At 42.8% G+C, this 27,971-nt stretch overlaps 1 protein-coding gene across 1 annotated transcript; it reads right to left on the bottom strand.

The window, feature by feature from the left end:
- Nucleotides 1–51: 51 nt before the first annotated feature.
- Nucleotides 52–27,954, bottom strand: SLC1A4 (solute carrier family 1 member 4). Its single transcript, XM_081264056.1, has 9 exons — nt 27,937–27,954; nt 26,533–27,336; nt 14,626–14,668; nt 12,520–12,582; nt 8,622–8,788; nt 4,624–4,857; nt 4,035–4,229; nt 3,063–3,197; nt 52–898 (listed from the first exon to the last, which is right to left on the bottom strand). The coding sequence occupies exons 2-9, from the start codon at nt 27,057–27,059 to the stop codon at nt 664–666; spliced, it is 1,599 nt and encodes a 532-aa protein (XP_081120182.1). The 5' UTR covers nt 27,060–27,336; nt 27,937–27,954; the 3' UTR covers nt 52–663.
- Between the last annotated feature and the right edge of the window lie 17 nt (nt 27,955–27,971).

A 27,971-nucleotide genomic window follows, 5' to 3' on the forward strand; every position in this document is an offset into this window, starting at 1 on the left:
CCTTAGTGATACTGACCAGGCACCCCAGCAGTGCTAACACCACCTAGAGTATTTTTCTTTTTTTGTGGTACTGGGAATTGAAACCAGGGTCTTGTGCATGCTACGCAAGCACTGTACCACTGAGCTACATCCCCAGCCCCGACTTGGAGTATTTCTAACTTGACACTGGGCAGTACCTCGGGTCCCCTAGAAGCCACCCATACTTAGTTGGAGCATAAACTCTTGAAACACCTGAGTTGCAGCTCAGCAAATTCTAGCCAAGGTTAAGAATTTGGGAATTTTTCCAATTACTACTGTCCATAAGGCAACGTGACAGGTGACCACAAAGGCCCTTGGTTTGCCCAGAGAGCATCTGATGACCGCTGACCGGGGGCAATGAAGAATACATCCACATTTTTCCAGGCTTTACCCAGAGGCCCCCGAGAGCCCACGATTTTCCCAAGCCTGGCAGCTTGAGGGGGTGTTTCCAAACAGAGTCCTGGTGCCAAATGTCCGTGTCCTGGTCCTTGGGAACCCGTTCTCACCGGGGAGCCCAACACCTGTGCTGAGGTAATTCCTCTAACTAGTGACTAGGCCAAAGCATTGCTTGGAAATTAAAAGTCCATGAGGGCTGTGACTGTGTCAAACAGGGTGGGAGCAGGGCGGGGTGCAGGCCCAGCCCCCTCACAGAACCGACTCCTTGGATTCCAGTTCTGGGGCGCTGGCTACAGGGCCTACAGGGTTCTGGTGTGTCACCAGAGGTGATGTCTCCTCCTCAGACTTGGAGTTGGGAACAGCTTCCACTTTCACCTCGCTCAGTTCCTGCTCCCCTTTCTTCACGGCCTTCTGATTCAGGTGGTGGAGGATGCCCGCACCCAGGGCATCCCCTTCCACGTTCACCACGGTGGTGGTCCGGTCCCTGGTAGGAAAAGCAAAGGCAAGAGTCACCTCCAGTACCACCACTGGGAGCTAGCAGGGAGCTGGCCCTGTCCCAGGCAGGCTGGAAAGCCCTGGGGAAGTAATGAGGAGGGATACCTTGTTGTTTCCTGAAAGGCATGCTACTAAGGGTCTTGCTCGAAGTTGATCTTACATCCCAGCAAATCAGGAGGCTGAGGTAAGAGTATTGCAAATTCAAGGCTCAGAAACTTAGTGAAACCCTGTCTCAAAATAAAAAATAAAAAGGACCAGGGGCCAGGAGCAGTGTTGCATGCCTGTAACCCCAGTGACTCGGGAGGCCGAAGCAGGAGAATTGCAAACTCAAAGCTAACCTCAGCAACTAAGTGAGGCCCTAAGCAACCTAATGAGATCCTGTCTCAAAAAATAGAAAGGGCTGGAGCTGGGGCAGGAGCTGAGTAAAGCACTCCTGGGTTCAATCCACAGTACCAAAAAAAAAAAAAAAAAAAAAAGGAAAAGAAAAGAAAAAGAAGTATAAAGAAGCAAACAAGTTACCCATATTCCAAAATCTGAATGAGTACAGAGTAACGCTGCGATCTAGCTCCTTCCAGACATCTTTCTATAAATGTCTTTTATATGTAATAGACACCATCGTATAAAATTCCATAAAGTTGGCAGAGTAGAGTAGACATGGCTTTGTGTTCAGTTCTCTTCCCCTCAGTGTCACACTGAGCTGTTCTCATTTTGGCCCAGCTTCACTAATGGGACCTTCCTGTGCATTCCATGGCTGTTGGCAAACGCCCTCTCACAGAACGACAGCACTATCCTTTCTAGCTTATCTACCACAGGTGAGTCCAATATCTATCTTCGTTCAAAGAAGGTACTGTGTCCATATTGAAGAGAGGGGAGAAAATGTGATCTTCTCAGGGGGCACTAGAGGACACAAGCCATGGGTGCAGAATCATAGGGCATGGGTGGCTGGAGGGCTTGGTGGGTCAGCTGGCATGGGCCCTATTTCTTCCCTGGTCAAGTACCTCTGATGTCCTTTCTCCTTGCACCAGAGGCAGCTGCATGAGCTCTGATATGACTCTGGTTCTATCCAAGTTGCCAGCTTGGGGACGGAATTCCTTTTAATGGAGGATTTGGACAACAGGCATCTACAGGACATTTTACTCTCATTTCACTAAGGGTGTTAAGTTGGAAAAACTGATCCCGACCATCCAACCACCCAACCACCATGAGTAGATCTGAGAGCTCAGTGCCAGGTTCCTGTATTCAGGTCTTCTCATGCCTGGCTATGACTAGCCTGGCAGGAATGTCTTCACTGTATCTATCAAATGCTTTCCCATGTGCCCAGTGTTCTGTGTGCTTTGCATGTGTGGATTTATTTAACCCTCACTGCAGCTGTGATGGAGCTTCTGTTATGATTCCCATTTTACAGATGAGCAGACCAAAGCACAGAGGAGCTCACGTTACTCAACTGCTACATGGTGAAGCCAGGACTTGAACCCAAGTGCCTGGGCTTCTGGATGCTACAAGCAAGTTCTCAGTATTGGCATCTCATGGTCATTCATTGATGTTCATGTGCATTTGACTCTAATATTTTCACTTTTCTAGTTCAGTTTCTTGCCCATGTGCTCTCCTATCTCAACATCAGCATCTCAGCTGACCCTCTCTACACAGTGGGATATTATTTACAGCTGCAAAAGGTATCACAAGATTCAAGAAATCAACATTTAGAAACTCTCGCATTAACAGAGTTCACTTTCTTTCCTCCCACAGAAATTGATCCTTAGACATTTCCAGGTGAAGGACAACCATTCCTAAAGGATCACCGCTCCGACTACTTATCTCTCATCTGCAGCCAACAACTTCCATGGTCCCTGTGCCCCCTAGGCCTGTGCTGGGAGCCTTGGCCCTGAATCCTCACTGTATTGGATGCTACAAGCAAGTTCTCAGTACTAGCATCTCATGGTTGTTCATGGATGATCCTGGGCATTGGGTCTCATATTGTTTAACTTTTCCTAGCTCTAAATCTGGACTTGCCAGCTTTATTGTAGGCTACTTCACAAGGCAGGGAGTGTGTTTTAGGTTTCTTTGCATGCCCCAGGCCTAGCAGAGAGTCAAGCTTCCAAGGAACTACACAAAAGACTTTTCTGGTTTTGGTGTCCTTAGGACTTGCTACTTACACAATCCAGTCCACAGCCAGGATCAGAGAGAGGTCATGGGTGGGCAGCCCGATGGCCTCCAGGATAATGGCGATGGTGAGGACCCCTCCAGCTGGCACGCCCGCTGCTCCAACACTGGACGCAGTGGCAGTCACTCTAGGGGATGGCAAAGCAGGGTCAGCCCTTAACACAGATATGCAGAATATGGCAGTCATAGTACAGAAACTGAAAAACACACCACCGTGGATTCTGGGGCCTGAAGAGAAGAGCCATTCTCTGCAAATGCAGTCAGCTACCTTAGGCCCAGGTTCTACATCCATGGATTCAACCAACCACGGATCAAAATGTAAATTCTTAAAGATTTCTTCTTTACTGAACATGGAGACTTTTCCTTGTCATGATTCCCTAAACACTACAGTCTAACAACCCGTTACACAGTATTTACATTGTATCAGGGACTGAGCGTATTCTAGATGATTTAAAGTATATGGGAAGCCGGGCATGTTGCTGGACACCTCCAATCCCAACAACACAGGAGGCTGAGGCAGAAGGATAATAAATTTGAGAACAGCCTTGGCAACTTGGCAAGATTGTCTCAAAATAAAAAAAAATAAAATAAAATAAAAAAGGCTTTGGCTACTTAGTGGTAGAGCACCCCTGGGTTAAACTGAGTATCACAAAAAAAAAAAAAAAAAAAAAAAAAAAATTGGAAAATTGCTTAGGTTAGGTGCAAATACTACACCATTTTATGTAAGAGACTTGAATTTGATGGAATTTGGTATCTGTGATTGGCAGGGGGTTGTGGGGATTATAGGGGAGTGGTCCTAGAACTAATGCCCCCCAAGATTACTGAAGGATGACTCTAACGAATCCAAACTGTCCACACTTTGCAAATGAGATGTTGAGTTGCAATAAACTTTTTTGAAGGAAATCACAAGAAAAACCTCAGGTTTTAATCCAGACCCCAAATGAGGGAAAAAATACTGAGCTTACAGGATTGTGAAGATCTGTCCTGCATTCAGCTCCACGTTGTTGAGCTGGGCGATGAACACCGTGGCCACACACTGGAAGATGGCAGCTCCATCCATGTTCACAGTGGCCCCGATGGGGAGAATAAACCTGCTGATCCTCTTGTCTACACCATTATTTTCTTCGATGCACTTCATCATAGAAGGAAGGGTTGCTGAACTAGAAATGGAAAAACAACCAACGAACTAAGAGAACAGTTCCTTCAGACCAGGCTAATACATCACTCATCTCAGACCCTGGAACACAGCAATGAGTACTGTCTTAGTTTCTGACTTTCCTCCTTTGAAATAAGAAGAAAAACACAGAATTGTTTCAAAGTTTCTGGCATAACACAGGCTTTCTCACCTCCCGACTCCCAGTTACTTCCTGCATTTACCTGTGATATTATTTTCTTGGATTCACCTGTTCCAAATTTTCTCAAGGATCACATATTGCCTTGTAGTACAAAATGTGCACAAGAAGAAAAAGAACTGGTTGTGCATCTGTCTCCCTGATCTCACCTGGTTCCATACTGATATGGCTGGAGCAGCCAAAGCCCTCCAAGCCTACTCACCTGGAGCAGGTAGCAAATGCTGTTGCGAATGGTGTGAGGAGGCCCAGAAGGAATTTGAATGGGTTTTTTCGTGTGAGAACAAAATAAACAAGTGGCAGAACAATTCCTCCATGGATAACATGGCCTAATATAGATGCGAAGATGTATTTCCCAAGGCTGGTCACCAGCACGACAATGTCCTTCATTTCCACAATCTTACTTCCGACCAGGAACATGATGCCCAGAGGTACATACCTAGGGGATAAGCACAAGGTACTCATCAGGAAGGTGATAAGGAGGGGCTGGGAGATGACAGCCCTTCCTAATCCTAATACAGAATGCAGGAACTTTGAACCAGGACATCGTCATCTTGCTCTGGGATAACTCTGAGCACAGAAGAGCATGGGGGTAGATCATGCTCATCTTACTGGTTGAGACTGAGTAAAACAAAGTTGATCACTTACCGTAGGGATTGGAGTCAGCACCAGAGCCCAGACTTCTTTTCTCTTGGAGACATATGGTTTGTGTGTTTGTGTGTGTGTGGTGCTGGGGATCGAACCCAGGGCCTTGTGTATATGAAAAGCACTCTACTAACTGAGCTATATCCCTAGGCCAAGACACGTGCTTTTAACAGATGGATACTACTAACCACAGGGGCTCCCAAGCAGCAAGCCAGGGACTCAAGATCAAAGCCTCTGGGACTGTGAGCTTGACTTTCAGCTTTTGTTCCGGCTCCTTCTGAGAACTTAGAAACATGGAGGGCTAACATTTATTTCACAGAACTGCTGTGATACAAAATCGAGCCAGATTTTCCATTCTGTGAAATTTTACATTCTTTGTGGTTTGGCAAACATGATCCCGTGGGAAAAAGTCAGTAACAATGACACTCTGGGAACACTTCTAGAACGTGAAGATTTTTTTAAAGGCAAAAAGGGAAGGAATGACTTATGGGAGCTGCAAAGAACAAATGTCAGTTTTTAAAATTTTAATAGCAATTCAGGAAGAATTTAATTGTTTGTTTTCTTTTTATTATTTATTCTTTTTAGTTATACATGTCAGTAGAATGCATTGTGACATACACACATGGAGTATTCATGGTAGGACTGTTGATTTTGAAAAAAATTTTAATTATATATGTAATAATGTTTCAGAGTTCAAATTTCAAGGAGTACAAAAGGGTCAACAGTATGAAATCTCTCATTTCTATCCCTTAAGTACCCACTGGGGACAGTCAATGCCGAGATTTCTTTCTAGAGATATTGTAAGTAGTGTTATTAATTTTAAATCCTTGTTGTAATACATGAACACATTTTCCCTTCAAAAAACTAAAACATTATAAATTAGACTAAAATCCTCTGTAGATACAATTCCCAAGCCAGGCTCCACCTCAGATAGTCGTGCTAACTTCCTATGCATTAAGGTATATAGGAATGGATTTAAATCTGTACATTTATTGACTTTTTACCCTGCATTATGCCTTTGAGATCCTCTCATGTCAGGACTTAGAAATCTACCTCATTTCTTTTTTTTTAGTTCCCTAATTTCTTTTTTTTAATATGTTTTTTAGTTATTGATGGACCTTTATGTTATTCATTTATATGCGGTGCTGAGAATTGAACCCAGTGTCTCACATATGCTAGGTAAGTGCTCTACCACTGAGCCACAACCCCAGTCCTTAGTTCCCTGATTTATAATGAGGTTGGGCCTCCCTTAAAATGTTTACTAGTGGGCTGGGGTTGTAGCTTAGTGATAAGAGCGCTCGCCTAGCACGTGTGAATCACTGGGTTCGATCCTTAGTACTACATATAAATAAAATAAAGGTATTGTGTTCATCTACAATTAAAACTATTTTAAAAAATGTTTACTGGTCATTCAGCTCTCCTCTGTGATAAACTGCCTGCTTAAATATTTTGTCCATTTTCTAATAGTGTTTTCAGTCTTTTTCTTTTTCAGTAACAGAACTCTTTATTTCTCTATACATGGTATGTAATATGTTATTATTTTTTTTTTCCAATAAGTGTCTTGACTTTTAACTTTGTTCAAAGTATCTTTTGCATGCAAACTCTTTGGATTCTGACATGTTCAAGTTTAGAAGCTTTTAAAAATGCTTTTGCTTTTTATATGTTGCTTAGGTAGACTTTCCCTATTCATATATTTCCTTCAAATATTTTTAGAGGATTCTTCTTTTCTTTTTCTTCTTCCTGATTAGTTTTATCCAAGAGTTGGCAGTGTAAATGTTTGTAAATAAAGTTTTATTGAAACACATTCACAACCATTTATTATAAGTTACTTTTGGCTTCTTTCACTTTACAATGAAAGAGTTGGGTTATTGAAACAGAAACTGTATGGCTTGCAAAGGTTGCTGACTGTGTGTATGGTTGGTTCATCTAGAAGTTATTTCTGTGAATACATAGGGTGAGTAGGCAGCTGCTGTGGTTTTAGAGTGGGCTTCTACTGAAGATCCCTCTCATGTGTGGTTGAGATCCTTGACCATCTGAGGTCATATGACACTCCAGTGCTATGTGACCTGTGCTTCCTGGGCAGCTGATCTCCCTCTGCAGCTAGATACCCTGCAAGATCTGCCTCACCGAAAACCTACTTACATAACTGGCACATCAAACTGAAGGAATGACTCAAAGAGTTTCCAGACTAAAAACAAATGTTCTAAACTGGGAATAATACTTTCTTGCATAGGGTTTTCTTAAGTCCAAACTTTGGAAGAATTTTAGAGTCAAAAAATAAGCCAAGAAAAGAACTTGACATCTGATGAAAGAAAAGTTTCCTTTCTGAAAATACCAGTCTCTCCCCGAGAACAACTGCAGTCATACGAAGTGGAGTGTTTGCAATGAACAGAGGCAGGCTCTGGGGTCCTTGGATGGAGCAAGAGAAACACCACTGGTGGTGTGGGGGAGGGGGGTGCTTTAGATTTGGCCTCTATGTTTCAAACATCTCTGAAAACCAGTCCGGTTTGAAAACCAGTCCAGTTATCACCCAGTCTCATTTGATTGAGAAAGAGTTCTGGGATTTTTTAAGGGTTTGACAATAAGGACATTATGCAAGAAAGGATAAATTAGTTTTTAACAACTAATGGGTAAAAGCTAAAAGCCACAGAGGTCTGGCTTGGGGGAAATTCCAAGTAAAGCTTCTGAGGTCTCTCTCTCTCATTATTTATTTATTTATTTTGGTACCAGAGCCACATCCCATTCCTTTTTATTTTTTATTTTGAGACAGGGTCTCACTTAGTTGCTTAGGGCCTTGTGAAGCTATGAGGCTGAGGCTGGCCTCAATGGTGTGATCCTCTTGCCTCTGCCTCTGGAGCTGCTGAGATTACAGGCACGTCCCATCATACCCAGCTAACTTATGAGGTCTGAGCTTTGGAATTGACATGATTCCTGAGTTGTTTTGAGTGAGCTGGTCAAACTTTTTACTTTTTTAGCCATGAATCAATCTATTGTTCTTTTTACTCAATAATCATTCTTCTTTTGATATTCTCACAAAAAGTAATCTATGAAATAAAAACTTATGAACAAAAGACCATTCCAAGTTTTACATGTTTTTTCATGCCTGGAGTGAAGTTGGGCTGGTCCTCCATGTTGTGAAATACTATAGTGAAAGGTCTCTTGGAAATTAGAAGTCTATCATTTTGAGATAAATCGGGCTTATTTTATGTGACAGACGACAAATTCAAAGCTCCATAAGATGATATGGACAGAGCACATGGCATGGGTCAATGGTGGAAACTCCTAAATAGATCATAGTGACAAAGTCACCAAGGGTCAGTGGGGGCACTGCAGGGGTGACTGGTAACTATGGTGCACACCTAATTCCCTAGGTCCTGGATAAGAGGAGAAGCCATCTCTACATGCATCCCTTCCTGTATCAAGACTGGCCTGAGGTCCACCAACCACAAAAGATCTCTGGGCCAGGTGGCCCTACGGGAAAACTAGAATAGCAAAGTTGGATTCTTTCCTGGATGTCAGGGGAAACGAGATAAGAGGAAGTGGCAGGGTGACACTCACCACATAATCCACGACACCAGCACCATTGTCGCCTCATTGAAGGAATTGAAGAAGCGGATGAGCTCTTCTCCCTCGGAGCCTAGTTTCTTTAGGGCCACTCCTAACACCAGGGCAAAGAGAACCAATCCTAAAATGTTCATTCCTTCAATCTCAGTGGCATAGGGAATCTGCAGGATCAGAGGAGACAGAATGGTCCAAGTTCACATCACAACAGAAGAGAGAATTTAGGGTGTATTTGCTTGACATTTCCATCAAACTATCCCGAGTGATAAAAGGCTCATTATTGTAATGTTGTTTTTCTTTAGTGGTTTTATGAATAAAAAAACCTGAGGGGAGATAGTATTTGAGGATGCAGAAAATGAACAAGTAAAAATTTTACCTCTTTAACTCTGAAGAGTTCAAATACATATGGCACAGATTCAATTATAAAGTAGTGAGCTTCCTGTCACCGGATGTGTTCAAGGATGGTTGGACAACCACCTTGATGGGTTGCTTTTATTTATTCTCTTTTTCTCTCTTTCCTTTTTTGTGGAACTGGGGAGACAGAACCCAGGGCCTTGTGCATGCTGGGCACGTGCTCTACCACTGAGCTATATCCCCAGCCCTTTTTATTTTGAGGCAAGGTCTCACTAAGTTGCCTAGGCTGGCCTCAAACTTAACAATCCTCCTGTTTCAGCCTGTTGAGTAGCTGGGATTGCAGGTGTGTGCTAATATGCCTGGCATTCTTCCAAATTTTCATCACAAAACATTTCAAAATTAATAGAAAAGTTGAAATATAGGATGATGATCACCATATCCAGTGCTTTTGTCTATACTGAAATATATCAGTGACATCTATATGACTTATAGAGTAACAGTAGAAATAATAATTACGGAGCATTGGCTTTGGAGCCTGACTTATATTACAATTGCTAGTTGTGAGTGTAAGTAAGTTAACTCTCTCTGTGCCTCAGTGCCCCATGTACAAAACGGGGACAATCATAGTAGCTAGCATAGAAGGCTGAAGATTCAGTATATTAATAAATGTAAAGCACCTAGACTGTGTTTGGCAAATGAAAACTAACAAGAATTTGCCATTATTATTTTTTTTTAATGGGATATTTTGTTGGAGATCATTCTAGGTTCATTTATCTAGACAGGGTTCTTCTTACAAATGGTGTTATGATACCAAAGACAATAAGAATATCTGAATATCTTCTGAATAGCACTATTTTCTCCTGGGGACTTGGTCTATTAAAGTTGCCAGGCTACAGGTTAAAGAGCTGGGGAGGAAGAAAGCTTGGGTTGTAGTATGTGCTCTACTGATAACTTGTATGTGCGTGGGGGGGTGGCAGAGGCATCTCTAGAGAAGTGAACGCTTCCAGGATTTTATGAGCTGCAGGGCTAACATTTGGTAGTGACCTCAGGGCTATCAACCCACATTTTTTTTATCCATGTCCCAAATCTTAACTGGAATCAAGGATCGAGAATCAATGCAACCAGAGAATTCATCTGCTAATCCAAAGTTAGTTTTAGTAGACCTGCCATTCCCAGGTATGGTGTTTGAGGTCAGGTAATTCCAGATAAGGAATTGGATTTCTGAACTTGAGGGCAATAACAACAATTTTTCTAAAGAAATGACTCCCATCTTTAAAGCAGGTGTTTTGCAGCAAGATGTTTGCACACACCTTGGCAAACAGCATTGGGTGGGGATAGAAGAGTAGACATAGGCAGAGATACAGCCAGAGTTGCACCCAGAGCTATGCCTCTTGCTGGTATGCCTTTGCATATTCTGTTCCTATTGACTATATGACCCTTCCCACCAGCCTCCCTATATCTCCTCCTTCTCATCAGGTCTCCCTGACCACTCTGGCTAAGATGGCACACCTCACCATCACCTGGTACACATAAACACACTTTCCCTGTATGTTTATGTGCCCTGCTTCATTTTCTAGTGGCCATATGTATTTTTTATATGGTTTCCTCCACTAGAGTGTTAGCTGTGAAGGAGTCCGGCTTTTCCTATGTTGAGCAATGCTTGTGGTCTAGTGCCCACAAATGGCACAGACTGGCTGCCAAGTAAATCACTGTTTAATGAATTAATGATTATTCAACAAAACCCTAGGAGGTATTTATAGCGAGTTGTTAATATGGGATCAAAGTAGGCAAGGAATATAGGGCATGGGTCAGGGTAGGAGACTTTCCACAAGACCTTGTGTTTCTGAGTCCCCGACTTCTCAATCTGTCACCAACATCTCATCCTTGGGGGACAAAGATGACTTAATCTTTATACAATCTTTAATCACAGGGTTCCTGAAAGCCTTGAACTAGCGTGGACACACTGTTCCTGTCTCAAAGACTGACTCTTTTCATTACTGGATTAAATTTATAGTGAAAGTAAGGGTATGTCAGGTGGCAGGGGGTGCTTGAGAGTCACTAGCATTTCCAGGGGGAAATCTGAGCAGCCAGTGAATGCCTTCAAGGTTTGTAAAATTCGAAGACACTGCAGAGACAATGTTCTGGGATTCACACAGTGCTCTTGGTTATGAATAGTCTTGATCAACCTTAGAAGATCATCCTTTCAAGTAATTTATAGTGGGACTAATAAATCCTACCTCACCAGGTTGTCCTAAGACTCAAATGACATGTCAAAGTAGTTTATACACCATGAAGGTGGCATGCAGAGGTAAGCCCACCTAGAGAGCCCGTATCCCAATGAACCTGGCTGTGGCAATCAGGGATTGGCAGAGAGGTCCAACCACCCTCTCTGGCCTTTTTAATTAAGGACTGCTGATTAAATTATATTAATGAACCAGGGTAGTTTTATGGGGGGGTACTTTGATGATGTCCTACTAGGAAATAGTAGACAAGGATATTAAGAATGATAAATGTCCTGAAAGGCCTTCACATATTTTAAAACAAAGTGCAGACTCTTCTACACCCCACAGTTTTCTGAGCATCCCACCAGACATTCACACAGGGGGAGATGGGGAAATCCTATTTATGGATCTGAGCTCTAGCTAACTCCATTTTATACATACATAGCTTATTTTTTTTTCTGCACAGTTTTAACATACATGGACTTCCAAAGAATATCAAGTTGATATAAACACAGGAAAACTGTTTTGTTGTAATGTTGTTTTTTATTTCAGAAAATTGTATCACCAGTGGCCAAAGTGCTACTATCCAAGTCACTAGTACAACACAATGTCAATCTGATGTTGTTGCTGTTGATATTTAGGTGAATTCCATACATGGCTACAAAAATTTTTAGCACTTATTTCAAACTGCAACAATGTTTAGTTGAGTTTTGTCTCACTGCTTTTATTTATTTATTTATTAGAGATGGGATCTCAATATGTTGCCCAGGCTATCCTGGGCAATTTTTGGGCTCAAGAGATTCTTTTGCCTTACCCTCCTGAGTAGTTTGCTGGCACTCTAGGAATCTGCTACCAGGCCCAGCTCCATCTCACATTTTAAAGCCAAATTTATTCATTTTTGAGTAGATGCAAATATCTGAAAACTTCATTATGTCTTATAATTGTGCATTTACATGGTGAAATATAGATTGCTTTCTCACACATTTTTTATTTCTTCCTTATATTATGTTATTTTTAAAAAGTTTTATGTGTAGGAATCGGTTGAATCAGTTTTTCATTGTATTTCAGAATAGCAGAGGGGGTGTTATAAAGTACCTCACAGATCCTCCGAGGATTTAGTACTACAGGTACCACAAGTGCAGTTGGCCATGTTCACAAATAACCAAAGAAGCAAACCTAACTTGTTAGCTTTAACTAGTCCATTCAGACCCCAAAGTTTTCAACCCTATTGAGAAAAAGACACATCTCAACTGTTCCTTAATTAAGAAACATTATTTGCTTTATGAATATTCTACACAAGTGACTTTGTGTAGCTTTACCTTTTCATGGGTCACATTTCCAAAGCTGGTGTTGTGAGTCACCATTTTATAATCAGTCGCGTACTATATAAAAAAAGAAAAGGAACAAAAACTCATGGTTAGTGCCCAGGCTGAGCCCCACCCAGAGGAACTCAGGGAGTGCCAGGTCTCTCTCTCCTCCAGCATGACTTGCACTGAGCACTGGGGACTTGGTTGGCTTGATGAAAATGCACAGAATTTACATTAAGACCAAGGCAGCATGTCCTTCAACAGGCCTCTGGGTTACTTAGGGACCCAAGGAAACAGAGAGAATTTCCTTCTGTTCCTTGGGCAATGGGTTGGAGAAGATGTGCTCAATTTCCTGCTGATAGTTTGATATTTCCAACAGCTGAGACTTCATGTTATTTAAAGAATCTTGGCACTAATTCCATAAGGTCAAAGTTTACTTTTAAATGTGTCACTTTATTTTCACTAATTTATTTATGCCTCATTTTATTTCAGAACTTATTTGAGTGTGACTGCTCTTTAGCATCTGTTTCTAATCTAGCTTGAGCCTATGCTTTCTAAAGCAAGGGACTTGGGCCAAATGATGTCTGCTGTTTTGAGTCTTTCAGGAGACTCACAATTTAGAAGTGAGATATCTCTGCAGGGTTGGTCCTATAGTTGGTTGACCTTGCACACCTCTGCATGGTGCCCACAGGAACCTCCCCATAGCAGTCCATACTGCTGAGTGGAATCTGTTACAGCCTGTGCCTTTCTGACCCCCACCAAGGGTTCTTGGCTTCAGAACTGTCTGGAGGAGCCCATTCAGAGGTAAAGACCTGGCAACCTCCGATGAGTTCTGGATTCACCAGCTTTGATTTAACAAGGGCTCAGAGAGGCAAAGGTGTTCAGTTGTCCCATGGTTAAAACTGACCCACCTACTCTGTGACAGGCACTGAAAGCTCCATAAATTTATTTTTTTTCTGCTACCTCACATTATATATATAAGTTGCTTCTGTGCTTGTATGCAGATTAAAAAAACAACAAAAGTGAGAGGTTGTAAGTGGAAACAGAAAAGTCTTTGCTAAAAAAAGCAAAGGATTAGACCACCTAATCTAACCTTTATGGTCCTTCTCTGTCAAGAATGGCCACAGGAGTGTATTTTGATGCTTTGCTAAAAACAGGGGAAAAATGAGTCCCAACCTGAATGTCCATCAGCAGGGGACACATGGAGGGAACCTGCACTAACAGCATATTCTATAGCCATTAGCATTATGCAGGGGGGATATTTATCTATATGGGAAAATGCTGATCATGTATTGTTTTAAAAAGAGCAAGTTTAAAAGAGCAGGGCTGGGAATGTAGCTCAGAGGTAGAGCGCTTGTCCAGGATGCATGAGGCACTGGGTTCCATCCCCAGCATTGAAAAAAGAAAAAAAGCATTAAAAAAAAAAAAGAACAAGTTATGAAGCAGTATGTATAGTATATACATCTACTAACAATAGGCACAGCATACTTAATTTTTTATAATACTCTTTCTACCAATTTTTAATATATATTTTTAGCTATAGGTAGACATGTACCTTTATTTTATTTTTATGTGGTGCTGAGGATTGAACCCAGTGCCTCATGTGTGCTAGGCGAGGGCTTTACCACTGAGCCACAATCCCAGCCCCTATAGCATACTTATTTTTAAATGTGTACATGCATAGAAAAAACATATCTGAAGGACATATAACAAAATGTTAATAATGGATATTTCTAGTAGTAACTATGGGTGGTTTTTGTTTTCTTCCACATTTAAAAATTTTATTTATTTATTTTTGCAATGAGTACATATTACCTTTCCAATCAGAAAAAATTTTGTATTTTTAAAATTTTAAAATATTTAAGATCTCTCCAACATGTGATTTGGCTTATTTTTTAGCTATAAAAGATGTGGGTATCTTTGGGACATTGTAGAAAGTTTTTGTTGTTGTTATTCTTTATTTTTTTATTTCAGGTGCTCATCTATAAACTTGGGTCAATGTTACCAAGATTTGTTAACACTATCCCGCCCTGCTCTTACTTTACCTAACTCTAGAGCTGCGATTTATATTTCTCCTCCATCAAAGTTTCATATATTTGGCAAAGGATCAAACCTTACCGTACGGAATGTTGCAACCACAAGATTGGAAGGAAATAGGTTTCTGTAAGAAAAAGAAAGCATTTTGTCAGTATTCTTAAAATTCAGTGTGAAAAGAAAAAGATTCAGTGTGCAAAGTGTCTGTTTTGAGATGGCCATTTCTTTCTTTTGGTACTAGGGAATTAAACCCAGGTGTGCTTAACCACTGAGCCATATCCCCAGCCCTTGTTAATATTTTATTTAGAGACAGGGTTTCACTAAGTTACTTAGGGCCTCACTAAGTTGCTTAGGCTGGCTTTGAACTTGTGATTCTCCTGCCTCAGCCTCTTGAACTGCTGGGATTACAGGTGAGTGCCACCTCATCTGGCTTAAGATGGCCATTTCTAACAGCATAACTTGGTGTTGTTTCTCCTTCCACCCTCAGTAAGTACTTTAGTTCTTTCTAGACCCAAACACTCCAACCATGCCTCAGCTGCTTGACCACAATACTCAAGTGCTCCACCTCTAGGCAAGTGCTCTACCTCTGAGCTACATCCACAGCCTGAGTGCAACACTCCTTGATCTTTAGGTTTAACTGAGTCCAAACAAGTCTTGATAACTACATTACTTTGTAAAGTGGTTTACAATGGCAAGAGATCCTGCCTACTAGCAAAATCCTAGGGGTCTTTTGCTGTTGCAATAATGGACAGCCATTTCTGCAACTGGGGGGAGTGTGTGTTTGGGGAAATGCCAGGTCCCAGGCATTTATCCTAGGTCCCAGGCATTTATCCTGATAAATGCAGGGCAGTCCTGTACAATAATTGTCTCAAGGCCCTTATAGTTTTCAATGTCCTGCATGACATACCTGTAGATAATAACCTTATATATAATTATGTGAGCCTGGACTGGCTCCACAAGAAGAGTTCATTTTTGGAGGGGTGGGGTGGGAGGTTTATTTTTGCACACCTTGAACATACACTGAATTTTCCAGGAATGCAATTTCTGTAGAAATTATGGGATGATTTTTTGTTGTTGTTGTTTTGTTCAGAAAGTTCCAAGAAATATCCATCTTCCTAGAAAATTACACCACTAATGGTAAATTCTAGATCTGAGTCCCTAATACCATGCCCCAGTATTAAGTATCCGCTTGCATTCATAACTAACTCATTAGCAGCAATTACTAATCCAAAAGCAATCATCCAACCCCTTTGTTTTGGAGAATTTACATATTGAAACACATTTTTTTAATCACAATTATTTTTCTTTCATCTTTTATATTAGTTAAGTCATTCTGAAGTTTTGAAATTATTTGGGTGGGTAAATTCTATTTTTGGATTTCATTTTAGGGTTATTATAGGTTATTATAAAGTATTTGTTACAAAAGAAGATCAACAGAACTGATTGGGTCCAAAGTCTGTTCATATAAACACATTTTATTGAGTGCCTCTGTTGGATTAGACTCAGTAAGTTACTGGTCTTGATATACAAGAAATTATATTCCAGCTGACAGTCCATTTGTTCTACCCACTTCCTGCAAGAATAATATGGGATTGTTGTTATTCTTTTTTTTTTTGTTGTTGTTGTTTATTTTTTGTAATTTCTGGTGCTCATCTACAAAAACTTGGATCAATGTTACCAAGATTTGTTAACACCACAATTCCTTCCTGCTCTTATTTTACCTAATTCTGGAGAAGAAGTCTAGAAGAGCAAAAGACTCAGATTCATCCTTTATAATGTGTGTCAGATTTATCCACTGATTCTTACTTCTGTCATTAGAGTGTTTGCTGGGGTGCACTGGGTTTCAGTGGTTGACAGGTTTGGCTGCAACCCAATGGCTGGCAGAATCTAAGCTGGCTTCCTGGTAGTCACACCTTTAAGTAATCCTCTCTCCTTGAGTGTGGGTAGGGTTGGTGACCTGCTTCTAACCAACAGTATGCAGCCAAGGTGATGGAATGTTCATTCCATGATTTGATTACCTAAAATTTTAGCTTCCATCTTGCTATTGAGTCTCCTGATTGTCTTCTGGGATTGCATATTTTGAGAAAGCAAGCAGCTGTCAGAAAAGCCTACGTGACAAGAAACTGCTGATGGCCTCTAGCCAAAATCCAACTAGGAACCAAGGCAACCAGCCCAAACTTCAACTAACTGAATTCTGCCAACCAGCAGGTGACCTCTGAAATGAATCCTTCAGTCAAGCCTTTGGATGAGACACCAGCACTGTCCCAACCCTTGATTGTAGCCTTGTAAGAGACTGAAGCAGAATGACAAGATTCCTGACCACAAATATTCTAGGATAATAAATGTGTGGGATTTTAAGCTGCTACATTTATGGTAATTTGTTTTGCAGTAATAGATAACTAATACACCAGCCCACAAGATTAATGAGATGCATAAGTACTTCATTAGAATACCCAGGGCCCTCTTACAGGATGGCCAGCATTTAGAGGCTGCAACATAGCATTTCCCAAACTTACCTATAAAACTTGAATTGCTTTTAACATACTTAGAGAAGACGAGCAAGTACATGCCTGCATTTAAGCTGAAAAAAGGTGATCTTTGGCTGAATTAATGGTTGCAAAATTGTGATCAGAAATTTGATTCTTATCATATGTATATTTACTTTAAAAAAGGTGTGGGGGGAGACTAGCAACTTGCATTGGCTAGTCTTTGGTATATAGGTGAAGAGCAACATTTGCCTATTATTGCCATTACAAAACAACTCTCTAACCTATCTCAATCTTGTGGGCTAGGTTTGGTATAACATTTTTGTTTGCTCCTCTATTCAGAAGCATAAAGTGCTCCATGACAAAGTTTCCTTGTTCTACATCCAACTCTCAGTAGTTCCCAGACTGAGCTGGTGACCGGGTTCTCTCTCTATGAGGACAGGTAAATTAAGGAAACAGCTAAATTCAAAAGCATCTATCTTTCCAAGGAGAACACTTTCCCCTGGAAATTCCTCACGTCCTTCAGGGATTGAGATGTTTCCTCAATCCCTGTGAGAGGGCCCTGAGTATTCTAATGAAGTAGTTTTGCATCTCATTAACTGTGTGGGCTAGTGTATTAGTTGTCTATTGCTACAAAACAAATTACCATTAGTAGCTTAAAATCCCACACATTTATTATCCTAGAGTACATTTATTATCCTAGAGTACAGCCTGGTAATGTACTCTTTTCCAAAAAGCACAACACTATTTGTTTAAATCCTTCTCTGTCCTGCCTGGTCCTTTTATTGTGTACCCTAACCCTGAACTTGTTTTCAGACCAAGACAAGATCTAATGGAAACAGAGGGGTACAGGCAATACTTTAGGCAAAACAGCAGCTCGTGCCAAAAAAAAATTAAATTCTTAAGAAGAATACAATGCATTTTGGCAGTTACTGATAAAGTTAAACATATGTTTACCATGTGACCCAGAAATTCTACTCCTGGAATATTTACCCAAGAGAAATGAAAATAAATGTCTGCACAGAGAGTGCATACACATGATAGCATTATTCTTAAGAGCTCCAAATCCAAGTGTCCATCACAGATGAATGGATACACAGACTAAGATAAATCCATACAATAGAATACCACTTGGCAATAAAAAGGAACCAACTATTGATATGCATAACAACATGGATAATTGCAACAGCATTGTGCCAAAGAGAGGTGTCATACTGAATGATCCCACTGATATGAAACTCTAGAAAAAGAAAACCTAATTGACAGTGATAAAAAGCCCATTAGTAACTCGAGGCTAGGGAAAAACTGAACTCAGGGGTGCTGTACCATTGAGCTACATCACCAGTCAGTTTTTTTTTTTTTTTTTTTTAATAGTTGACCAGGCTGGCCTCAAACTTTTGATCCTCCTGTCTTAGCCTCCTATAGTGATAGGCATGGGCTACCGCACCCAGCTCATTCAATATCTTGATTGTGGTATGGTTACGTGGGTTAACTATTTCTCAAAACCCACTGTACCTTGCATGGATGCCTTTTACAGTATACAAATCATACCTCAAAACTGCTTAAAAAGTGAAGAGAGCGAAAACTGAGGAGATTCCGCAACCTAAAAACACACTCCATGAGACAGCTGAACTGTTTTCAGATATCAGTTTCTAGGAAGGACTTTCCTAGGGGCAGTGAGCCAAAGCCCAAACACCCACCAAAAAAGCACATTCCATTCACCTGACACCCGGGTTTATCGGGGATCAGGAGCAGCAGATAGGAGCCTGGGCGGCAGGAGGAAAGCACATCCTCTGATTTCTTCTTAGCCTCATCTTTCCAACACAGACGCGGCTGTGACCTCTGGCTCTTCCTTCCCTTGAACTCTCCTGTACGAAATGATTAGCTGCTCGCCAGCCAAGCGTTCTGTTCCCCAGCGCTGTCTCCAGGGACTCCTCCCAACTGCTCATATTCACACAGTAACTTTATGGACTTTCAAAATTAGAGATATGGAGCTGGAAACGATTCTGGAGGCGATCCCTCATTCAGCACATGGGGACCCCCAAGCTTGGAGTCATGAAGTTGATCCATCTCCCATCATGCTCCATCTAGACCAGCATGGCCAATAGAGATGTTTGTAGTTGTGCTCTACAAGTGGCAACTGAGCACTTCGAATGGAGCTATTGAGGAACTGAATTAATTTTATTTACTTTTAAATTAATTAAATGTAAATAGCTTTGTGTGGCTAGTGTCTGTCCTGTGGGACGGCACAGACGTGCAGGAGACCCAGAGCCTGGAAGGTAGGAACAAATTGTCTTCCTAGGTTCCACTCTGAACATGGCTCCCTCTTCCTGGATGTTAGGGGATTTCTAACTCTGGAGATCTTTGTCTTCAAGTTGGCAAATACTTCCTCTTTCTGTTGTTTGATCCTGAGGGATTTACTTGAATCATGTAATACCACATATGCGTTAGACTAAGGTTTCTCAAGTATGAGTAGATCACAAAATCAATTTATTGGCTTTAATTAGTATTTTATTTTGGTACCAGGGATTGAACCCAGGGGTGCTTAACCACTGAACCACATCCCCACACCTTTTTTTGTATTTTACTTAGAGACAGGGTCTCACTGAGTTGCTTAGGGGCTCACTAAGCTGCTGAGGCTGGCTTTGAACTGGTAATCCTCCTGCCTCAGCCTCCTGAGCTGCTGGGATTACAGGCGTGCGCCACTGTGCCCAGCTAACCAGTATTTTATAAAAGATGAAACACGTTAGACAGGCTGGAAGTTAGTGGCATGTATCACACTGAAAATGTTGTTTGGTGAACCTGTTTCAGCTGCTGTATGTCAGGGTGGGGAATGTTATTATGTACGTGGATACAATGTAAAATATACTTTTTTTTTAAAAAAATGCATCTGTTCTTCTGTATTTTTTTCATAACTTTTTTATTCTATTTATTTATTTTTATGTGGTGCTAAGGATGGAACACAGTGCCTCATCACTGCGCCCCACCCCCTCCTCCTAAAATGTACTTTTTACTGTGGGTCAAAGTGAAAAAATGTGTGTAAAGGCCAAGATGGTACTACTAAAGCCAGAGATCCAAGTCAGAATGAATGGACAACTTTCCAGTGCTACAAGAATCAAGGGATACGTTACTTAAAACAAACAGGAAAACAGGTAGGAGGCGGGGCTGAATTAGCAAATGCAGAGCTGCTATGGGGCTGCTGTACAGGCTCAGGCAGCTCAGCGTGAAAAACTTCAAAAATGTTCCTTCTTTATACATCTGGTGCCGTTTGTTCTTCTGGTCCTATTGTCAGGGGTGGTATGTGTTTTCCTGTTCTATATGAGAAGAATGTAAAATAGTTAACTTTTGCTTAGGTAAAAGTTTTTTGTTCCAGAAGTATTTCCTTTTATTTAAGTTCAAAAATTCTTTAAATCTATAAAAATTTCAAAGACTCCAGAACAGGATATGGCATGGTATGTATATTTGGTAAATATTTATTAGCCATAGTGTTTGTTATTTCAGAACCAGTTAACAGGATTGTCCCCCTTCAGATCTTGGTACCCCCTACCAGTCTGGAAGCCAAGGGAAGGCTGGGAGAGTGGAATCACACTCTGATGGTGGCTGTATGTGTTTATGTGTGTGTCGATCTACCTTCTCTTTCAGGCCCACATCCAGTTTTAGATACCAGCCAGAAAGGCTAGGGCTGGACTCCTGGGGAGACTTTTGGGAAACAAGGCTGAGAACAGCATTCACTCTCTGTATCAAATAGCCCTGTCCCCAGAGTCTGGGATACATTAGAATACCAGCAAGGCACTCAAGTATTAACTCGTAGAATCCTCCAAGTAATTCTGGGGAGGAAGGATTACTATTAGCCTCATTTTGCAGGGAAGGAAACTGAGTCACTGGAGGCTAAATGGCTTGTCTGGGATTTGAACCCAGGTGGCTAGCTTTAGTGCCAGGTCTTAATCACGACCCAAACCATCTCCCTGGATGTATGTTATTTTCATTCTTATTCAAGTATTCTCCTGTGTTGATAGAAGAAAAGGTCAAATTAAAACTTTTTTTTCTTTTAAATTATGAGCTTCTATTTTTTCCCTCTCAGTATCTAGTTAGGCTGAGAAATCTGTTAATTTGGATCCTTGTTTCATTCTGTCTATAGGAAAAAAGTCAAAGGCATAGTTAAAGCAACCTGTGGGGTCAATACTTCAAAGAATTTATTCACAATTCACTCCCTTGACTGTGTAATTCCGTGTGTGTGTGTGTGTGTGTGTGTGTGTGTGTATGTATTTTTGGGTACTGGAGATTGAACCCAGGGGCACTCAACCACTGAGCCACATCCCCAGCCCCTTTTTTTGTATTTTATTTAGAGACAGGGTGTCACTGAGTTGTTTAGGGGCTCATTAAGCTGCTGAGGCTGGCTTTGAACTTACAATCCTCCTGCCTCAGCTTCCCCCATACACTGGGATTATGGGTGTGCCCGTTCTGACCTAATATTGAATCCCAATCTCCAATAGGTTTCTCTGCACCTACTCAAGAGATGTCTTCTTGGCAGCTTGAGAGGCACCATAAATATTTGTGCCAATCCTTGGGAAGGCAAGTAAGTCCATCCTGCCTATCTGTGAAGGGAAAGGCCTAAGCACTGTCCACTATTGAGAAAATGAGCACTAGGGGAAAAAAACTTAGAAAACCAGGTAACAGAAAAAATTCTTACTGTCTACCAGGTACATGGCAGTATCCTTGCTGCCCAGGGCCTTTCTTCTGGCTACCAGTTCAGACAGAAGCCCTGGCTCAGTCCCTATCACTACCTGCCTCCTTTGCAGTTAAACCTCTGGAACTCCTTTTGAAAATTACGAAGTTTAGAGCCCAAAGGAATGTTTGAAGCCAGTTACCTGAATCGCTTCAATTTATAGCTCAAGAAAACTAAGGCCAGGCTGGAGATGTGGCTCAGTGGTAGAGCACCTTCCTGGCATGTGCAAAACATGCTGGAAAAAAACAAAAACAAAACACTGAAAACCCAGGTTGATTTTGGAGAGCATACACATGTAAGGCAGAGAAAAGAGAAACTGGAAGGTCAGCGAGGATCTGTGAGGATGTGCCCCATTTCAGAATTGAAGGCTTTTCTGTGTTTAGTTTTACTTATTTATTTATTTATTTATTTTTTTGAGAGAGAGAGAGAGAGAGAGAGAGAGAGAGAGAGAGAGAATTTTATATGTGGTGCTGAGGATCGAACCCGGGCTGCATGCATGCCAGGCGAGTGCGCTACCGCTTGAGCCACATCTCCAGCCCTTAGTTTTACTTTTCTCCATTTTCCAAATTTCCCATAGTTCTCCTCTAGATGCCACACGGTTCCCAAAATGCCTAAGGATTCCTTAGCTTCAAGTCATCTGGAACTCCCCTAAAAAGTTCTTTTCTTCCCATTTATCTCAGGCTATGGAAAGAAGGCCAACCCCATTAGCCCATGTGAGCTGGAAAAACCCAACTCTCTATTGTATTGATCCAGTTGTAGCAAGTGCAAGCAGCCTTGTTGTAAGAGCAGTACAAACATAACTCATTTAACTCTCAAAACAATCCTATGAGGTAGGTAGTATCATGATTCCTCTTATAAAGATGAGGAAACCAAGGAATGGAGGAGTTACGGACATGACCCACAACCAGTAACCATTGCTGGGGATCAAGAAGTTCTACAATGACTAGTCTCTTGGCGATCTGTTTGTCTTTGGTGCCTAAACCACGTTGTTTTGGATGAGAAGTCACAAGTCAATCACTCAGGTCACACACAATTTTGAAAGTCCTGTACTATTCCAGGTTCCCAGGCAGTAGCCCTGGCTCAGTCCCTGTCACTACCTGCCTCCTCTGCAGTTTAACCTCTGAAACTCCTTTTGAAAATTACAAACTTTACAGCCCAAAGGAATGTTTGAAGCCAGTTGCCTCAATCGCTTCAATTTATAGCTCAAGAAAACTAAGGCCAGGCTGGGGATGTGGCTCAGTGGTAGAGCACCTCCCTGGCATGCTCTACCACTCTACCTGGGCTGCTCAGAAGGAAACTGTCATTCTCCCACCTGCCAGTAGTTAACTGCCATCACTTCTTTGCGCTTCTAGCACCAGACTCCTCACTCCAACTTCTCATTTTACTTTGTTATCTCAAATCCATTGTATTGGGAAAACCAAACCAGTTACTCAAGAATCACATTCTGAATTAAAATGTTAACTCCTGCCTTTTCATATGATTATAATGTACTGATTAAATAAATAAATAGAAGGGAGATCAGTAGAGTAGAGCAAGCTGATGAGTGAGAAAGGGCAGGGAAAGGAGGGTAATAGGAATGAGGTTGATCAGATTATACTATGTGCATGTATGACTATGGAATAATGAATCCCAACAGTAAGCAAAATAGGATGTACCCACAAAAAATATGTAGTAAGTATAATGATCATCCCTTCAAAGGGCTCAAGCATTTGGCGATGTGCTCACTGCACAAGATTGAAGCAAGATTCTCAACTAGGCCTGTCTGACTTCAAATCTTTTGTTCCCTGCACCACCTCCAAATGACCAGAAAAGTCCATTCTTATATAAATTCATTCATTAATGAAAAAAAAATAAGAGATTTGCACATTCAATTCATATTATATATCCAGCTCCTGGGTCTACATTATGCAAACTCCCAAACAGGAGTTTGCAGTTTTCCATAAAACCTTATTTCTGAAGATGGAAAGCTTCCATTCATCTATTGATCCATGTACAGCCAGAGCAAACAGATATTGGGCCAGCCCTGTTCTAAGAGCTTTACAGACAACTCATTTAACTCTCAAAACAATCTTGTGAGGTAGGTACTCTCACGATTCCCCTTTGTTAAAAACTGTGTAGTCAGTCTCCTGGTCACTAGACAATGAAAACTGTTCTTTGCACAGTACAGTTCCTGATCCCACACCTGATGCTTCAGACTTGGTTGTCTGACTACAGTTTGTGTGTGTGTGTGTGTCTGTATGATGTTATTGTTTGCTTAAATAAATTGATATCACTCAAAAAAAACCTCCAAACCTCTCAAAATTGTATATTTTCTTAGTATATATGATATCTATAGATAAGAATCGTAATAAAATTAAATGAAAATATGGTGAAACACATGTACACGCACATGCATGCACACTCACACATATGAATATCTATTTGCTTCATCCCTGACTTGTAGATCCATCTTTAAAATATAAGTTAAGAAATCACGACAGACCCCTTGGGAGTTCTGGGCACTCCACTATCAGGACAGGCCATGAACTGGAGCACAAGACCTTGGTGGCAACTGTACCAACTCACCAGGGAATTTTCCTAGTCTTCCAGGTGTTTGAGTTCTGGACAATTGCCAGGCAAGGGTATGCAGGATAACTGAGGTATTACCTGGCAGTCTGTTTTATTTACCTGCCCACAGGCAGAAAGGACTGGGTCCTGCCTCTCTCTGCCAAAGAATAAGCCCAGAGTCATATCAAATCGGCATCCATGTGGTTTGTGGAAGGAAGCAAATTTTAAAAATTGACCCAAGGAATCTCTAGGCCCAGGAAGCATTTCTAGGTGGCTCAGGCCTAGTTTCCTCCCCGGAGGCACTCAGCATGAAACCAAAACTGAGCATACCTTCCTTCAGTTTTTGCATACCTTCCTCCATTTAAGGGATTCATCCTTAACTCCTGGTTGGAGGAAGTGGGTATCTGACCTGGCCCAGTCAGAACTGACCTGGTTCCTCTTTTGGTCCAAAGCAGATCTTTCTGGGATGGTGACATTAAACTACAAATGTGAAACATTACTATAACATGTTGACTTGGGGGAAGAGAGAGTATGATAAATACAGAGCCCTGCACTGTAGGACCGGAGACCCATAGGTTTCCTAATTCATCTTTTGATAAACCACTACATGACCCTGAACAAATTGCTTCATCTCTCTCTGTCTCAGGTTCCTCACCTGTAAAACAGGACCATACCATCTGCCCTTTCTTCATCCATGAGCTGCTGGATTAAATGAAATTGGCCTTTGGAAGTACTATAAAACACTACCTATTCTAACAAGCCAGGACAAAGCCTCCCTTAGCCCTCCCAGGCAGGTGTGGCCCAAGTTGTTGAGAAGTTGAACCTATACTGACTGCTAAGCTATGACACTGGGTTAATATTCACTTCAGAAGCAGGAGCTAAAGGGGCTTAGATGGAAAACCATGACCAGGAAATAATAAGTCCTTTCTGGGGCTAGTAGGAATGAGGTATCCTCCTTTATCTTGGCTATTGCCCCCATTTTATGACCACCATTTATATTTTGGAGATAGAACACTATTGAGGCACCCTCTGAGTTACCACCAGCCCAGCAGAGCTGAACACCATACTTTCTCCCTGGGTCACAGACCTCTGCAACCAAGAATCCCTGAACTCTTCCCTGCAAAAGCTGACTGATGGTCCTCCTCCTCATTTTTTTTTCTTTCCCCAGTAGAAATGTCCTGGATTTTGGGTTGTTTTTGATGTTTTAGATGAACATTTTCTTTCTTAAGTAGCAGACAGTCATCACATTTTCCAGACAGAAAAATAGAAAAGCAAGTCACTTTGCCCAGAGTTTGCTGCTTTTTAGTTTCAGCAATGAGGTTTGTCTCAATGACTCAAGACCAAACATACTTCCAACCCTCAGAATCTAGAATTAGCAGAAACTGGGAGGTCCCCAGCTGGATACCTCACTCAACCAAACCTGGTTAAATTAGTAAATGCTTGCCTGCTGCTGCTTCCCCATCTGTGAACTTTGGGTTATTGGAGAAACCAAAAGAGGTGAGGTTTTGGAAACTACATCATCTCAAGGGATGAAATATAACTACTATGAGTCACCAAAAGGATGCAAAATTAAGTGAAGATGCATCTTTGTTCCAATCCCTAGAACACACACCTTCTCACAAAGAAAGTCATTTGAAACTCACTATACTCTTCAGTTGTCTTGACTGGGTGGGCAGCAACATCCCAGGAAGGCATGTTTCTGGGCAAGGGCCCCACACAACTCCAGTCCTGTTATCCTAGGGTCCACTGACAACTCTTCAGAAAACTGCCGGCTTCCTTCACAGCCCAAGGGCTTAATCAGAGAAGGCCCTAAAGTGCAGGTAGGATGGCCCAACAGGCACTTTACCCATAGCTCCCAGAAGCTTTTGGGCACTTTGGGGACAATATGGGGTGAAGATATTCGTCGTGGTGCAAACACTTTTTAACCAGTGAGGGCAGTCTGAGTGTAAGGAGTGAAGTACAGATGGAATGGCATACTCTTCCCTAACACATACACTCATCTAACGGTGATACTGGCTCTTGATAAAAGATGTGTCCCTGCTCCTTGATATTGGTCGGTGTACTCCAGCTGTTTTACACAGGTGTGGTGAGCAAGCAAAGGCTCCTCACACTATTTTGATATATATAAAAAAGTTATAGGCCACCAACAGCCAATTAACTTAGAATATATGTGTACGTGTACCATCTGGATGGAGACACCCACTTCGCCTCTGGCTAAATGAGCAGTATTACCTGACCAGGTCAAGGAAAGAGTCCACCGTCTCTTTGGGGACCGGAGGAGGCCCAGCGTCTTCCAATCCCAGGTCACTGGACTGAAGGGTCTGCGCGCCGGATCCTGGCTTGATGATGAACGCCAAAGCGACAGCAAGCGCTGAGGCACTAAGCGTTGTGAGGCCAAAGTAGGCAACAGCTATGCCGCCCAGACGCCCCAGGGAGCTGGCGTCCAGAGAAGCAGCGCCGGACACCAGGCTGCAGACCACCAGCGGCAGGATAATCATGCGCAGCATGCGGAGCAGCATCTCTCCGGGGAAGGCCAGGTAGGTGATCTGTGTGCGGGTGAGGTTTAACTCGCGTAGCGCGGCACCCAGGCCGGCGCCCGCCACCACCCCCGACACTGTCAGCAACACTTGCGCGTGGCGCCGCAGGAAGCCAGAGCAACGCCGCAAGCGTCCCACCGCGGTAACGGGTGCGCCAGGCCCCGCTGCAGGCCCTGTCTGGGCGCCGTCGAGGTAGCCGTTGGTCTCGCTGCTTTTCTCCATGGCGCGGCCGTGTGCCCCAAGCTGGAGGAGACAGGGAACTTGAGCTCTGTAAAGACGGGCTCCCAATGAATGGATCGGGCGGAGGTAGCGGCGTCTGCCAGCTACACCGGGCAGAGTCTGGGAGGCGGCCCTAGGGTCTTCGGTCTCGGCGGAGTAGCAGGTGCGGGAAGGGCGAACAGAGGCGTGGGTTGCGGGTTGCAGTCCCGAACAGAGCGGACCGCGCCGCGCCCAGCCTTTTTCACAGCAGCCACGAGCTGGAGATGATGCAACGCTGGAGCTGAGCGGGAGGACGCAGACGGAGGAGGGAGTGAGCGGGGAGTGGCCAGAGCCCGCCCCGCCCCGCCCTCTGCCCCGCCCCCCGAGGATACGGCCAATCGGAACCCGGGAGCCACCGCCGCCGGCAGCTCTGGGCCACCTTCGGGTTGTCCGGCGCGGGTTGAGGGATCGGCCGGCCCAGCTAACGGAAGCTGGTCCCGGACCAGCGCGGGAGGCGCGGCCTGGGGGGTGGCCCGGGCTCGTTGGCACCCGCCGGGCCGCTCCGGGCCAGCCGGGGTCTGGACCCTCGGGATCAGAGGGCCAGGAGAACACGGAACGTCGCAGCGTTCCTTAACCAGGGGATGGGGGTGGGGAAGGCTTCTTGTCAGGGTCGAGAGCGCTCTTCTGCGTCCTCGGAGCGGGGATGTGAGCGGAGAAGAGGATCCAGGGCGATCATTCCACTGCCTCCTCTTCTGGCGTAAAATCTTTTTTTTTTTTTTCCTGAGTCTTGTGGGGTTTGGGGCGGTAAAGCACGCTATGGTGCCCAGCACAGTCCCCGGCCCAGAGACAAAAGAGGGGTGGGTGGGTGGATGGGTGCGTGAATGGATGAAAGAAGCCTTACCACTTGCTCACTAAGGGCTCTAGCAAAGCTTTACC

Source organism: Spermophilus citellus, assembly GCF_964194105.1.
Source record: "Spermophilus citellus genome assembly, chromosome: 13".
NCBI classification, from domain to species: Eukaryota; Metazoa; Chordata; class Mammalia; order Rodentia; family Sciuridae; genus Spermophilus; species Spermophilus citellus.